We start from the raw sequence: 17,139 nt of genomic DNA on the forward strand, positions 1-17,139 counted from the left end.
CAAAATTCATATCTTTATTAGTGCATGTTGGATTGTTACTGTATTTGGTCTTGTTTTATAAAGATTGGCTATTTTTCTAAAACTGGTGTGGTGTCTTTTTGTAGTGTTTTCACTGTATTACTGTGTGTTATGTGCAAATGGTTTACACATTGCTTCTGAGGTAAGCCTGACTGCTCGTGCTAAGCTACCAAGGGGGTGAGCAAGGGTTATCTGAGTGGGTATCTCTCTTATCCTGACTTGAGTGAGGGTGCCTACTTGGACAGAGTGCAACTGACTACCAATTTCTAACAGTTCTCTACAACTGATCGCCACTGACGTTTCTGATAGCTATTCAGTTTAAATGAAAAGTATACATTGTAAATCCTAATTTTAAAACGTTTTTCACTAACTTAGTGTTATTTTCGTTAGGTTTCCAATTTTCCAAATGTTTAGGTTTGGCTATATTACTATTTTTCTTTCACTCAGTTACGTGCATTGTTAATTTGAAACACTTTGCCAGCTTAATTATCAGTGCCACTAATGCACTGGACAGTAATTCATTCCAGTTCAAACAAAAAAGACAATCATACTTGTTTTTATTTAATTGTCCCCGTCTGCGCACTTTCCAAAAAGTTTTCACTTTTGTAAATCCTTGTGTTTAGTTTACCTTATTATTTCTTACTTTACTATATTAAATGTGTTGTTCTCCCTATATGGTTGGCTTCAGCAGTGACGTACAGTCTGGGTGGGAAGTTTGACATCCCCCGGTTTCTGGCAACTCCCTTAATGTGTATTCCACCTACAGTATGGTGCAGACACAAAGATGCCCTTCTTTACAACAAGCATCCCTGTTTCCTTTCACAACATGTCTAGAAACAATGTGAATGTTTCACACTACTCCAGACTTTTAGGCGCACTCTTCCCTCTTTTTCAACTAAGTGTGAATTCCTGACAATTCATTTATATTGTAAAAGCAGCCTAAAGCGAAATATATTTTTTCTCATTTAAAGCTTCTTGCGACCAACTGGCGTTGATTTCTTTCTGGTGGTGGAACGCGCTCAAGTGTACAATTTATTTACTTATTTTTTCAATTATGTGGCAAATTACCTTTATAGAAATTGAACGCAGCAATATTTTCAATTTATTTATTTTCAGATTGCAAAACAGTTTACTGCTATATGCAAAGCTGTATGACTTTCTTTTCCCTATTTTATGTAGGTCTAAAGGTTTATTGAAATGCTTTACTGCCATTGCAAATGCTGCATGCAGGGCTGGTTCAAGGGAAGTGCCACAGGTGCCACCACACCGGGTGACGACTTCGGGTGGGGGCACCGCGTTTGCAAGTATATTATGGTTTAAACCATACCTGCCATCTTTGGCTCTAGCAAATTTTAGGAAACAATAAAAATGTGAAGATAACTCTGGTGATTAATGTGGCTTGTGCTGAGAAATCACAGTTTTGTTTTGTGGAACTTTTGACTCATCAAAAGGTAGCGGTGAGGGTTAATATGCCTGCTGTAAAGAACGTGTACCATGCAGTTCACAAGGTCCATATAGCTTACTGCTTTTCCTATAGAGTTTATATTGTTATTTGCAGTTTGTAACTTTCAATCTTAATATACCACAGAGTGTTTTTTTGTCCTTAAGGAGCTGTCATAAGAGCGGTAAGACTTTTATTCCATATTTCATTATTCAAATGCGCAAAATGAGTTCATGTGGGTAGAATTTTCTTTTATTAAAGCGAGCCCCATAAAACACCAAAACACATAACTAAAAAACATTATCATTTACAATGGCAATAGCTCTAAGGCTAACAAATATAAGACCTATTGCATTGCTAATGCTTGTTTAATTCATGTTATGCTGCTATTTCATGTTGATTGCATGCAAAAGCAGTTCAATGTATTTATTCATTGAGTAGAGCTGGTTGAAGGCACCAAAATGACCTATACCGGAGCACACACAGAGGCTGTCTGCATGAAGAAGGTTTCTGATCCCTCAGCTGCAGAAGGAGGGGAATGAGGTGGAAAACTAGCACACCCCATGTACATTTCACCTGTTCTAGGTACTTATGGCAACACCCAACACCTGTGCACTGGCTCTGTGGGTGTGTGAGAGCATTAGACACTTCTGGCACTGGCTGTGTGTGTGTGTTTGTGTTTGCATGTGTGTGCCTGTGTGTGACGGACACCTGCACCTCAAGCACTGGCTCCATGTGTGTGTGTGTGTAAGACAGAACGTGAGACATCTTCACTGGCTGTATGTGTGTGTGTGTTTGTGTGTGTCTGTCTGTTTCAGCACCTCCCACCTTTAGCACTGGCTCTATGTATGTTTTTTGTGACAGCAACTGCACCTCTAGCTCTGGCTCTAAATATGTGTATGTGACAGCACCTGACAGCTCCAGCACTGGCTGTATGTGTGTGTGACAGCACCTGACACCTCCACCACTGGCTCTATGTATGTCTGTGACAGCACTTGACACCTCCGGCACTGGCTCTATGTATGTGTGTGTGACAGCACCTGACACCTCCAGCACTGGCTCTCTGTATGTGTGTGTAACAGCACCTGACACCGCCAGCACTGGCTCTATGTAAGTGTGTGTGACAGCACCTGACAACTCCAGCACTGGCTCTATGTATGTATGTGACAGCACCTGACACCTCCAGCACTGACTCTATGTATGTGTCTGTGACAGCACCTGACACCTCCAGCACCGGCTCTATGTATGACTGTGACAGCACCTGACACCTCCAGCATTGTCTCTCTGTATGTGTCTGAGACAGCACCTGACACCTCCAGCACTGGCTCTATATATGTATGGGACACCTCCAGCACCGGCTCTATGTATGTGTCTGTGACAGCACCTGACAGCTCCAGCAGTGGCTCTATGTATGTGTTTGTGACAGCTTCTGACACCTCCAGCACTGGCTCTATGTATGTATGTGTGACAGCACCTGACACCTCCAGCACTGTCTCTCTGTATGTGTCTGTGACAGCACCTGACACCTCCAGCACTGGCTCTATGTATGCGTTTGTGACAGCATCTGACACCTCCAGCACTGGCTCTATGTATGTATGTGTGACAGCACCTGACACCTCCAGCACTGGCTCTATATATGTGTGTGTGTGACAGCACCTGGCACCTCCACCACTGGCTCTATGTATGTGTGTGTGACAGCACCTGGCACCTCCACCACTGGCTCTATGTATGTGTATGTGACAGCACCTGACACCTCCAGCACTGGCTCTATGTATGTGTCTGTGAGAGCATCTGACACCTCCAGCACTGGCTCTATTTATGTGTCTGTGACACAACCTGACACCTCCAGCACTGGCTCTATGTATATGTGTGTGACAGCACCTGACACCTCCAGCACCGGCTCTATGTATGTGTGTGTGACACCTCCTGACACCTCCACCACTGGCTCGATGTATGACTGTGGCAGCACCTGACACCTCCAGCACTGTCTCTCTGTATGTGTCTGTGAAGGCACCTGACAGCTCCAGCACTGGCTCTATGTATGTGTATGTGACAGCACCTGACACCTCCAGCACTGGCTCTATGTATGTGTGTGTGACAGCACCTGACACCTCCAGCACTGGCTCTATGTATGTGTCTGTGACAGCACCTGACACCTCCTGACACCTCCAGCACTGGCTCTATGTATGTGTGTGTTACAGCACCTGACACCTCCAGCACTGGCTGTATGTATATGTGTGTGACAGCACATGACACCTCCAGCACTGGCTCTATGTATGTGTATGTGACAGCACCTGACACCTCCAGCACTGGCTATGTATGTGTGTGTTACAGCACCTGACACCTCCAGCATTGGCTCTATGTATGTGTGTGTTACAGCACCTGACACCTCCAGCACTGGCTCTATGTATGTGTGTGTGACAGCACCTGACACCTCCAGCACTGGCTCTATGTATGTGTGTGTGAGAGCACCTCCAGCACCGGCTCTATGTATGTGTGTGTGACAGCACCTGACACCTCTAGAACTGGCTCTATGTATGTGTATGTGACAGCACCTGACACCTCCAGCACTGGCTCTATGTATGTGTGTGTGACAGCACCTGACACCTCCAGCACTGGCTGTATGTATGTGTGTGTGACAGCACCTGACACCTCCAGCACTGGCTCTATGTATGTGTCTGTGACAACAACTGACACCTCCTGACACCTCCAGCACTGGCTCTATGTATGTGTGTGTTACAGCACCTGACACCTCCAGCACTGGCTGTATGTATGTGTGTGTGACAGCACCTGACACCTCCAGCACTGGCTCTATGTATGTGTATGTGACAGCACCTGACACCTCCAGCACTGGCTATGTATGTGTGTGTTACAGCACCTGACACCTCCAGCACTGGCTGTATGTATGTGTGTGTGACAGCACCTGATACCTCCAGCACTGGCTCTATGTATGTGTGTGTTACAGCACCTGACACCTCCAGCACTGGCTCTATGTATGTGTCTCTGACAGCACCTGACACCTCTAGCACTGGTTCTATGTGTGTGTGTGTGACAGCACCTGACACCTCCAGCACTGGCTCTATGTATGTCTGTGACAGCACCTGACACCTCCAGCACCGACTCTATGTATGTGTATGTGACAGCACCTGACACCTCCAGAACTGGCTCTATGTATGTGTATGTGACAGCACCTGACACCTCCAGCACTGGCTCTATGTATGTGTCTGTGACAGCACCTGACACCTCCAGCACTGGCTCTATGTATGTGTATGTGACAGCACCTGACACCTCCAGCACTGGCTCTATGTATGTGTGTGTGACAGCACCTGATACCTCCAGCACTGTCTCTCTGTATGTGTCTGTGACAGCACCTGACAGCTCCAGCAGTGGCTCTATGTATGTGTTTGTGACAGCATCTGACACCTCCAGCACTGGCTCTATGTATGTATGTGTGACAGCACCTGACACCTCCAGCACTGTCTCTCTGTATGTGTCTGTGACAGCACCTGACACCTCCAGCACTGGCTCTATGTATGCGTTTGTGACAGCATCTGACACCTCCAGCACTGGCTCTATGTATGTATGTGGGACAGCACCTGACACCTCCAGCACTGGCTCTATATATGTGTGTGTGTGACAGCACCTGGCACCTCCACCACTGGCTCTATGTATGTGTGTGTGACATCACCTGGCACCTCCACCACTGGCTCTATGTATGTGTGTGTGACAGCACCTGACACCTCCAGCACTGGCTCTATGTATGTGTCTGTGAGAGCATCTGACACCTCCAGCACTGGCTCTATTTATGTGTCTGTGACACAACCTGACACCTCCAGCACTGGCTCTATGTATGTGTGTGGGACAGCACCTGATAGCTCCAGCACTGGCTCAATGTATTTTTATGTGACAGCACCTGACACCTCCAGCACTAGCTCTATGTATGTGTCTGTGACAGCACCTGACACCTCCACCACTGGCTCTATGTGTGTTGTGAGTTACAGCACCTGACACCTCCAGCACCGGCTCTATGTATGTGTGTGTGACAGCACCTGACACCTCCAGCATCTCTCTATGTATGTGTGTGTGACAGCACCTGACACCTCCAGCACTGTCTCTCTGTATGTGTCTGTGAAGGCACCTGACAGCTCCAGCACTGGCTCTATGTATGTGTGTGTTACAGCACCTGACACCTCCAGCACTGGCTCTATGTATGTGTGTGTGACAGCACCTGACACCTCCAGCACTGGCTCTATGTATGTGTGTGTGAGGGCACCTCCAGCACCGGCTCTATGTATGTGTATGTGACAGCACCTGACACCTCCAGCACTGGCTCTATGTATGTGTGTGTGACAGCACATGACACCTCCAGCACTGGCTCTATAGATGTGTGTGTGAGAGCACCTCCAGCACCGGCTCTATGTATGTGTGTGTGACAGCACCTGACACCTCTAGAACTGGCTCTATGTATGTGTATGTGACAGCACCTGACACCTCCAGAACTGGCTCTATGTATGTGTGTGTGACAGCACCTGACACCTCCAGCACTGGCTCTATGTATGTGTCTGTGACAGCACCTGACACCTCCTGACACCTCCAGAACTGGCTCTATGTATGGGTGTGTTACAGCACCTGACACCTCCAGCACTGGCTGTATGTATATGTGTGTGACAGCACCTGACACCTCCAGCAGTGGCTGTATGTATGTGTATGTGACAGCACCTGACACCTCCAGCACTGGCTATGTATGTGTGCGTTACAGCACCTGACACCTCCAGCACTGGCTCTATGTATGTGTGTGTTACAGCACCTGACACCTCCAGCACTGGCTCTATGTATGTGTGTGTGACAGCACCTGACACCTCCAGCACTGGCTCTATGTATGTGTGTGTGAGAGCACCTCCAGCACCGGCTCTATGTATGTGTGTGTGACAGCACCTGACACCTCTAGAACTGGCTCTATGTATGTGTATGTGACAGCACCTGACACCTCCAGCACTGGCTCTATGTATGTGTGTGTGACAGCACCTGACACCTCCAGCACTGGCTCTATGTATGTGTCTGTGACAACACCTGACACCTCCTGACACCTCCAGCACTGGCTCTATGTATGTGTGTGTTACAGCACCTGACACCTCCAGCACTGGCTGTATGTATGTGTGTGTGACAGCACCTGACACCTCCAGCACTGGCTCTATGTATGTGTATGTGACAGCACATGACACCTCCAGCACTGGCTATGTATGTGTGTGTTACAGCACCTGACACCTCCAGCACTGGCTGTATGTATGTGTGTGTGACAGCACCTGATACCTCCAGCACTGGCTCTATGTATGTGTGTGTTACAGCACCTGACACCTCCAGCACTGGCTCTATGTATGTGTCTCTGACAGCACCTGACACCTCCAGCACTGGTTCTATGTGTGTGTGTGTGACAGCACCTGACACCTCCAGCACTGGCTCTATGTATGTCTGTGACAGCACCTGACACCTCCAGCACCGACTCTATGTATGTGTATGTGACAGCACCTGACACCTCCAGAACTGGCTCTATGTATGTGTATGTGACAGCACCTGACACCTCCAGCACTGGCTCTATGTATGTGTCTGTGACAGCACCTGACACCTCCAGCACTGGCTCTATGTATGTGTCTCTGACAGGACCTGACACCTCCAGCACTGGTTCTATGTGTGTGTGTGTGACAGCACCTGACACCTCCAGCACTGGCTCTATGTATGTCTGTGACAGCACCTGACACCTCCAGCACCGACTCTATGTATGTGTATGTGACAGCACCTGACACCTCCAGAACTGGCTCTATGTATGTGTATGTGACAGCACCTGACACCTCCAGCACTGGCTCTATGTATGTGTCTGTGACAGCACCTGACACCTCCAGCACTGGCTCTATGTATGTGTATGTGACAGCACCTGACACCTCCAGCACTGGTTCTATGTGTGTGTGTGTGACAGCACCTGACACCTCCAGCACTGGCTCTATGTATGTCTGTGACAGCACCTGACACCTCCAGCACCGACTCTATGTATGTGTATGTGACAGCACCTGACACCTCCAGAACTGGCTCTATGTATGTGTATGTGACAGCACCTGACACCTCCAGCACTGGCTCTATGTATGTGTCTGTGACAGCACCTGACACCTCCAGCACTGGCTCTATGTATGTGTATGTGACAGCACCTGACACCTCCAGCACTGGCTCTATGTATGTGTCTGTGACAGCACCTGACACATCCAGCACTGGCTCTATGTATGTGTATGTGACAGCACCTGACACCTCCAGCACTGGCTCTATGTATGTGTCTGTGACAGCACCTGACACCTCCAGCACTGGCTCTTTGTATGTGTCTGTGACAGCACCTGACAGCTCCAGCAGTGGCTCTATGTATGTGTGTGTGACAGCACCTGACAACTCCGGCACTTGCTCTATGTATGACTGTGACAGCACCTGACACCTCCAGCACTGTCTCTCTGTATGTGTCTGTGACAGCACCTGACAGCTCCAGCAGTGGCTCTATGTATGTGTTTGTGACAGCACCTGACACCTCCAGCACTGGTTCTATGTATGTATGTGTGACAGCACCTGACACCTCCAGCACTGTCTCTCTGTATGTGTCTGTGACAGCACCTGACACCTCCAGCACTGGCTCTATGTATGTGTCTGTGACAGCACCTGACACCTCCAGCACTGGCTCTATGTATGTGTATGTGACAGCACCTGACACCTCCAGCACTGGCTCTATGTATGTGTCTGTGACAGCACCTGACACCTCCAGCACTGGCTCTATGTATGTGTCTGTGACAGCACCTGACAGCTCCAGCACTGGCTCTATGTATGTGTCTGTGACAGCACCTGACAGCTCCAGCAGTGGCTCTATGTATGTGTGTGTGACAGCACCTGACAACTCCGGCACTTGCTCTATGTATGACTGTGACAGCACCTGACACCTCCAGCACTGGCTCTATTTATGTGTCTGTGACAGCACCTGACAGCTCCAGCAGTGGCTCTATGTATGTGTTTGTGACAGCATCTGACACCTCCAGCACTGGCTCTATGTATGTATGTGTGACAGCACCTGACACCTCCAGCACTGGCTCTATGTATGTGTCTGTGACAGCACCTGACACCTCAAGTACTGATCAAAAGAGCAATCTCTGCCCTCATGCACTTTATCAGAGCAGGAGACTTACCAGTCAGTGCAGCCAAGGTCACCACCAGCAGGAGTAAAAGTGCACAGAGAGCACAGAGCACAAGCAGCACTCGGAATGATAAAGTGTCTGTAAGAAAGATGACAGGACAAATGGTTAGAAAACAGGGGTTGCTGGCACATACAGGGAGTGGTGGGGCATGCAAATGGGTGGGGGGATTGGATGCAAGTAAGTGCACACTACATGTAAGTAGAGGGTACAAAAAATAAATAAAATAAAAAATAACTTAACTTGCTTGAAGGTGCTGAATGACACGTCCTCCTCTGGTTTTCGACTTCTCTCCAGGCTCCGATCGGGCCCCATACAACTCCTTTAACCAATCCTGGCACTGCTCTCAAGCTGTTTACCATCATAAGAGAAGTGCCAGGATTGGAGGGAGCGGTCTATCTCGGCGCTCCTTAGAGCACTGGAGGCCTGTGATTGCTCTCAATCCAGCTGTCTAAGACAGCTGGGTTGAGAGGTTTAAAGTGTGCATGTCTGGGTGGCCATCGCCTGCTTCTGGCACTCAATTGGCCCTGCCTGGACTCTCGGTTCAGGATGGGAGATGAAAAATAAAATATTAATAAATTAACTTTACTAACAATTTATTTTTCATCTCTGGGCAGTATCTGGGGGCATGTTTGTTAGTGGGGCGATGCTCCTTCGCTGTAATGGAGGAGCCGCCCCTTTGAAGTGTCCACTCACATTGTACAGAGAAAGGCAACGGTACAGGTCGGGCAAGGACAGGGCTTAGTTGTATATGTCTTACTCAGAGAGCTTGTGAGGAATCCAGCCTCAGACCTATATCAGCTGACATCACGGGGAAGTCTATATAATCTGGATACTTGGCACTAAATTGATGGGCACACACCAGTTCTCATCACCAGAAGGCAGAGAGACCAGCGCTCTACACAAGGGGTGGCCACAGAGACCGCAGTTCTACAGGAGAGTGAGGTACAGGGTCTAACCTGACTATTACCTACTCAGAGAGCATAAAAGGAACCCAGCCTGAGACCTGGAGTGTCTCACATCACAAGTGGACTCAGAGTAATCCAGGCTTCTCATTGCCAGGGAGATGGACACCACTGACAGGGAGGGAAAGTCGACAGGAAAGGTGGGGGAAGAGGCAGGCATGGAAGAGTGGGGCATATACAGGGTTTAACTGGGTATCCCTTACTCAGAGAGATTGGGAGGAATGAAGCCTGAGAGCAGCCTGCAGTGCCTGACATCACTAAGCACACTCTGGGCTTCTACACAGGAAGATATCATAGGGTTACAGGTCTTCAGTGAGACAACAGTGAGGTGCTAAGCACCTCTGAGCACAGCCTCTCACACAGAGATCACTCATGTGACTGTTGTCTTGTTTTGCATCTTTGATTGACCTCTGGGGGAGGTGGGCTGATGCTTAACACTCAAGAGTGCTGTAAAAGTGTTAGAAGATGAAGGTAATGCTAGCTTTTTCACATTGTCCTGCTGCACAACAGACTGGTTAAAAATCTCTAATGTCCCTGTCTTTTCCCCCCTCTCCTCTTCCTTCCTTGCTTTTTTTCTCTCTCACCATTCCTGCTCCTCAGATTTTCTCCATCACCCATCCTTGCATGTATATCAGTTCACCAAAATGCTAGGGTAGGTAAACTGACATCACACACACTTTGACATTAATAACATCACAGGAAGTGACATCATATGACCTATTACTTCAAATCTTCCCAGGACGTGATGTCACATGATCTTAACCCTGAATAACATCACAATAATTGACATTGCTGAAGTTAGCAACTGTATGAATTTCAAAACAGAACAGACAAGTGTCTGTTTTAAATATCACCTGTATTAAGGTGATGCCATGACCTTTAAAGTGGAAGGTGTAATACTTTACCTGAACTGTTGCAAATGAGTAAAGTGAGTGACCTAAACCTCTTCTGAAGGGGTTTGGGGGACTCTCACAGAGACATTTTGAAAACTAAGAGGGTCTGTACTTTGTCATGTGCGCTGCTTATATGCCATGGTTGCCTGTGATGTCAAAATTCACCTTAGTATATCAGAGACAGGATTTTGTCAATGTTGCCCCCCTCCTATATGCCACAGTTGTCCTCCCTTATGACAAGAATTGCTTCCAATGAGCTACCAACATTTTCCATGGGTGCCCATATGCCAGGAATTACATCTATTATGCCAGAGTGCAATATGCCAAGAATTGCCAGTATTTTGGCTCAAGTGCCTATCATGCTAAGAAGTGCCCCCAGCAACCCAGTGCCAGTATTTTTTGACGAGTGCCTCTAGAGCCAAAAATTAGCTTCAGTGTGCCAGGGACAGTGGCAGACACATAAGCAAAGCACCACATTCTTTTTTCACTTACATTCATTCATTCACACTCCCCTATTCATTTACATTCTCTGTTACTCATTCACTCCCACTCACTCTTTTGCACACATTCTTACTTATTCCTACTGACTCACTCACACTTACTTGCACTCACTCTAACTCTCGCTCACTCTTATTTCATACATGCCATCATTTTCAAACTGAGAAGATGGAGATTTTGACAAAATAATCAGGAAAAGGATTTCTCCCCGTTGGCTTCTTTTGAGGCAGAATCAATTTTAGGCATTAGACACGAAAACTCAAGCTATTTGTGGCATAACAAATCATGAGTCTTTCGTCTGAATCAGTTCTATTGGCATGTATATTATTCATTGTCATTCCCTTCTGCTCATATTCAGTATTATTTTCATTCACTCACAATTACTCAACCAGACTCACTCTTACATTAACTCATTTGTATTTATTGTCATTCACTCTTACTCACTCATTCTCAGAGATAGGTACATTAACTCACTGTCACTCATACTATCATTCTGACTCGAATCTCATTCACTCAATGATACCCCTTTACACTCATTGTTATTAATTCTCACCCACTCTCATTCATTTGCAGTCACTCTAACTCACTCACTCACCAACTGACACTCAATCTCATTCTCATTCTGTAGCCGTCACAGGCTCTTACCAACTAACTTTCTCTCACATACACACCTGCTCTCACATATGGACACACACACACAAGCAGCTTGACTTCCCTACACAAACACTCTCTCCTGCATGCATTCACACCGCACTTATTTAAAAGGATTTTTTACAAATCTGCCAGTGATACTTGTTCCTGCTCCAGGTGCTCCATTTTTTATTACTCCAAAAATGAATAGAGATTACAGCACAATAAAACATGGGTGCTTCTGTGTGAGGAGGCAGTGCAGTAGGGATCACTCACCCATTGCTTGGGGCTCTGTCGATGAGTGCCAATCATGTTGCTGCATTGCCAGTCTGAAGGATGCCAGTGCGGAGCATGAGAGGCCAGGGTTAGGAGGGGGCACAACTTGCAGCCTCGGGTGTAAGCTCCGGCACAGGTGACAGCCCTATCGCAGCACACACCTCGCCCCACTGAGTCATTATTGGAATCCGGGGACCGCCCTAGTCTAATCATTGTTGATGATATGAACCATAAAACAATGCAGAGAAATACAGAAACAAGCATTCATCAAACGCTTACACAAATTATAACACATTTTATTTATGTGCAAACAAATATACACTTTTTAAGACTCTAAATTTTAATAGGAATGTTGGAGCTTTTCTAAATTTCATTGAAGCTACAGATCATTCATACTATATTCTGTTTGATGCACCTGCACACCTCCCACAAATCAATGTGAAGTTACTAATTTAATTTTTAGCCTTCAATTTCAAAATAATTGACATTTACAGTATGTTTTAAAATTTTCAATTGTACGTTTAGTCCCATTATTTGTATACATTGTATTAATCTGTTAATATTATTTAATTTTCTAAGCCATTGTGGAACCCGTCAGGGGGCTTCGCAGACCTCTAGGGGACCCCAGACTACAGGTTGGGAACCACTGACCTAGAGAATGGAGGCAGCCACCACGACAACATACCAAGCAAGATGGCAAGCTTCCTACATTTTCTCCAAATCTTCCTAAGCTCCCCCTTATATTTTAGCATTTTACACACTTTTGTGATCAGATAGAAGTGAATAAATTACTTATTTATTGTTACTGGTTTTGTCCCACACTCAGAAAAGAACATGTGCCTTAATGCTTGCATTTACACTATGAAAATGCAATGGCCTCAATGTGTCCTATTGTTATTTTTATTAATCAAATATAATTGTGTTTCTGTGTCTGTTTTGAAGATTACTAAAGCTGTAGTGATATTGCACCTACATGCATTTAAATGAGTGTTGGACCTGGCTTTTTGACAGGGTCATCCCCAAATTTTTTGCCTCCTTCCTCCTATTTTTTCTGACCTGTTGTTGTTGGCTTTTGACCTCTGGGCACTTTACCACTGCTAACCAGTGCTAAAGTGCATATGCTCTCTATGTAAATGGCACTATTGATTGGTTTATCCATGATTGGCTATTTAATTTACTTATAAGTCCCTAGTAGAGTGCACTTTATGTGCCTAGGGCCTGTAGATTAAATGCTGCTAGTGGGCCCGCAGCACTGGTTGTGCCACCCACTTCAGTAGCCCCTTAACCTTGTCTCAGGCCTGCCATTGCAAGGCCTGTGTGTGCAGTTTCACTGCCACTTCGACTTGGCATTTAAAAGTACTTGCCAAGCCTAGAACTCCCCTTTTTCTACATATAAGTCATCCCTAATGTGTGCCCTAGGTAACCCCTAGAGCAGGGTGCTGTGTAGGTAAAAGGCAGGACATGTCCTGGTAGTGTATAACTCCTAAATTCGTTTTTACACTACTGTGAGGCCTGCTCCCTTCATAGGCTAACATTGGGGCTGCCCTCATACATTGTTGAAGTGGCAGCTGCTGATCTGAAAGAAGCAGGAAGGTCATATTTAGAATGGCCAGAATGGTAATATAAAATCCTGCTGACTGGTGAAGTCGGATTTAATATTACTATTCTAGAAATGCCACTTTTAGAAAGTGAGCATTTCTTTGCACTAAAATCTTGTTGTGCCCTTCAATCCACGTCTGGCTAGGTTTAGTTGACAGCTCCTTGTGCATTCACTCAGACACACCCCAAACACAGGGTACTCAGCCTCACTTGCATACATCTGCATTTTGAATGGGTCTTCCTGGGCTGGGAGGGTGGAGGGCCTGCCCTCACACAAAGGACTGCCACACCCCCTACTGGGACTCTGGCAGACAGGATTGAACTGAAAGGGGGCTTGGTGCATTTCTTAGACACTCTTTGAAGTCACCCCCACTTCAAAGGCACAACTTAGTATAAAACAGGGCCTCTGCCCTACCTCATCAGACACTTGCTGGAGAAGAAACCTGAACCAGAAACTACATCCTGCCAAGAAGAACTGCCTGGCTGCTCAAAGGACCCACCTGTCTGCTTTTCTACAAAGGACTGCTGCCTTGCTGTTGGCCTGCTGCCTTGCTAAACTCTTGTCTGGCTGTAAAAGTGCTCTCCAAGGGCTTGGATAGAGCTTGCCTCCTGTTCCCTGAAGTCTCAGGACCAAAAAGACTTCTCTCTTCCTCTTGGACGCTCCGTGCGCCGAACTTTTCGCCGCTCAGCTTGTTCCGCGGCAAGAAAAACGCCGCACACCGACGCTGATCGACGCGACGCCTTCGGGACGACCGAAACTTTGACGCACGGCCTCGCAAGGACAACGCCGCCCGACTTCGAAGGAGAAAACGACGCGACGCCTACCGTGAGCTCGAAACTTTGACGCACGGCCTCGCAAGGACAACGCCGCCCGACTTCCGAGGAGAAATCGACGCGACGCCTGCCGTGAGACCAAAACTTCGACGCACGGCCTCGCAAGGACAACGCCGCCCGACCTCTAGAGAATAAATCGACGCGACGCCTGCCGTGAGATCGTAATTTCGACGTGCAGCCCCGCAGACCGACCTCTAGAGGAGAAATCGATGCGACGCCTGCCGTGAGATCAAAACTTCAACGCGCCGCCCCGCAGAATGACGCGCAGCCGGAAAACAAGCAGGAAAATCCACGCACAGACCCGGGCCATCTGGTACTCCCCGCGATCCACGGAAAGAGACTGTCCGCGCACCGGAAAACGACGCCCGACTTCCCCGCGTGAAAAATAACGACGCAAGTCTGTGTGTGCTGAGGAGAAATCGACGCACACACCATTTTTCCACGTATCTCTTCTCCTGTGGCCCTCTGAGGAGATTTTCCACCAGAAACCAGGTACTTTGTGGTTGAAAGAGACTTTGGCCCTCATTCTGACCTTGGCGGGCGGCGGAGGCCGCCCGCCAAAGTCCCGCCGTCAGATTACCGTTCCGCGGTCGAAAGACCGCGGCGGTAATTCTGACTTTCCCACTGGGCTAGCGGGCGGTCGCCTTCAGACCGCCCGCCAGCCCAGCGGGAAAGAGGCTTCCACGATGAAGCCGGCTCGGAATCGAGCCGGCGGAGTGGAAGCTGTGCGACGGGTGCAGTTGCACCCGTCGCGTATTTCACTGTCTGCGCAGCAGACAGTGAAATACATGTAGGGGCCCTCTTACGGGGGCCCCTGCAATGCCCATGCCAGTGGCATGGGCACTGCAGGGGCCCCCAGGGGCCCCGCGACCCCCCCTACCGCCATCCGGATCCCGGCGATCGGACCGCCGGGATCTGGATGGCGGTAGGGGGGGTCGGAATCCCCGCGGCGGTGCAGCAAGCTGCGCCGCCGTGGAGGATTCAATGGGGCGGCGGTACACTGGCGGGAGCCCGCCAGTGGTGCCGGTCCGACCGCGGCTTTACCGCCGCGGTCGGAATCCCCATTGGAGCACCGCCGGCCTGTCGGCGGTGCTCCCGCGGTCCTCCACCCTGGCGGTCAAAGACCGCCAGGGTCAGAATGACCGCCTTTGTTTCCTTTCTAAAGACTTAAGACACTTTATATCACTTTTCAGTGATATCTTTACAAATTCGTTTCGCAACTTTGATCGTTTTGACCTGAAGATACCCAGATAAATATTATATATTTTTCTAAACACTGTGTGGTGTATTTTTGTGGTGTTATGCTATGGTGTTGTATGATTTATTGCACAAATGCTTTACACATTGCCTTCTAAGTTAAGCCTGACTGCTCGTGCCAAGCTACCGGAGGGTGAGCACAGGCTGATTTTGGATTGTGTGTGACTTGCCCTGACTAGAGTGAGGGTTCTTGCTTGGACAGAGGGCAACCTGACTGCCAACCAAAAACACCATTTCTAACAATGAGCCTAAGTCATTTTTTTCCAGGAAATGGGGGGGATCCAACCTGCAGCTATCATTAATCCCAGATCCAGGATCCTGCTGGCCCCAGTTAAACATGCAATCTTTTTTCCCGTGTAATTTGCTGACACCAGGACACAATCAGCGGCACCTGCATAGTCTGTCTGCTTTTGGATCTAAGTAGCCTCTTGCATGAGGTAAGAAGGCTTTCTTATTTTTACTTCAAACTGAGCCCAAAACTAAGATCTCCTTTTGTTCAAGAAAACTCCTAGTTGAGATCCATCTAGAGCCAGGATCAAAGTGCAAGAGATGGAAACAAAGGCACCCTGCATGATATCACTTCACAACAGCTTCTGAGAAACTATGATTTGGAGGCAAATTTGTGATGTTGCTCAACCCTTATATGTAAGAGATATGCATGCACTGTAAGAATGTCCGATGCATCTGTCTATAAGAGCAATTACAATAATATCAAATGTAATAGCTCTGTTAGACTTGGCATCCTTGGCATGGTTTCTGCCTAACGTTTTCCCTACAACCCACCTGTTTTTGCTGCCGGTATTTTTGTTGGCCTTAAGATTCTACACACTTTACCACTGCTAAGCAGTGCTAAAGTGCTTGTGCTCTTTAACTAAAACATGGTAACATTGGTTTATATCCAATTGGCATAGTTAATTTACCCCAGTAATGTGCACTACAAGTGCCCAGGGCCTGTAAATTAAGTGTGACTAGTGGACCTTCAGCACCAGTTGTGCCCACCTAAGTAGCCCCTTAACCATGTCTTAGGTCTCCCAGTGCAGACGCTGTGAGTGCAGCTTTAAACTGCCATTTTGACCTGGTAAGTTAAACCATGCGCGAGGCCCATCTGTTCCTCTTTAGTACATATAAGGTGCACCTAAGGCAGGGCCTGGACAGCCCAAGGGCAGAGTGCTGTGCATTTAAAAAAATCAGACATGAACTTTTAAGTTTTACATGTCATGGTAGTGAAAAACGTTTAAATTCATTTTCCAGTTTTGCAAGGCCTATCTCTCCAATACAATAACATTGGAGTTGCCTTATTACATTTTTTGTGTCATTTCCAAATGGGAAGAGATGAATCCTTCAAGTCTGGTATCTAGACAGCCCACACAGTGAGAGCTTAGATGTGTTTTGACGGACCCTCCTAGGAGAATGGGAGGGAGAAACTAGGCACAACCTCACTTTCACCTGAATAAGCTGTGTCCTGTCCCCACACAAAGAGCTGCACAACTCCCTGTAATGAGTTTGGAGCTCGG

At 47.6% G+C, this 17,139-nt stretch overlaps 1 protein-coding gene across 1 annotated transcript in view; it reads right to left on the reverse strand.

The window, feature by feature from the left end:
• Window positions 1-17,139, reverse strand: part of LOC138275140 (C-type lectin domain family 2 member L-like) — a 124,724-nt gene that overhangs the window by 92,253 nt on the left and 15,332 nt on the right. Inside the window, exon 2 of the mRNA XM_069219071.1 lies at window positions 8,668-8,754. Within this exon, the coding sequence (XP_069075172.1) occupies window positions 8,668-8,754 (87 nt within the window). The remainder of the gene's footprint in view (window positions 1-8,667; window positions 8,755-17,139) is intronic.

The sequence above is a fragment of the Pleurodeles waltl genome, chromosome 2_2 (assembly GCF_031143425.1).
Source record: "Pleurodeles waltl isolate 20211129_DDA chromosome 2_2, aPleWal1.hap1.20221129, whole genome shotgun sequence".
NCBI classification, from domain to species: domain Eukaryota; kingdom Metazoa; phylum Chordata; class Amphibia; order Caudata; family Salamandridae; genus Pleurodeles; species Pleurodeles waltl.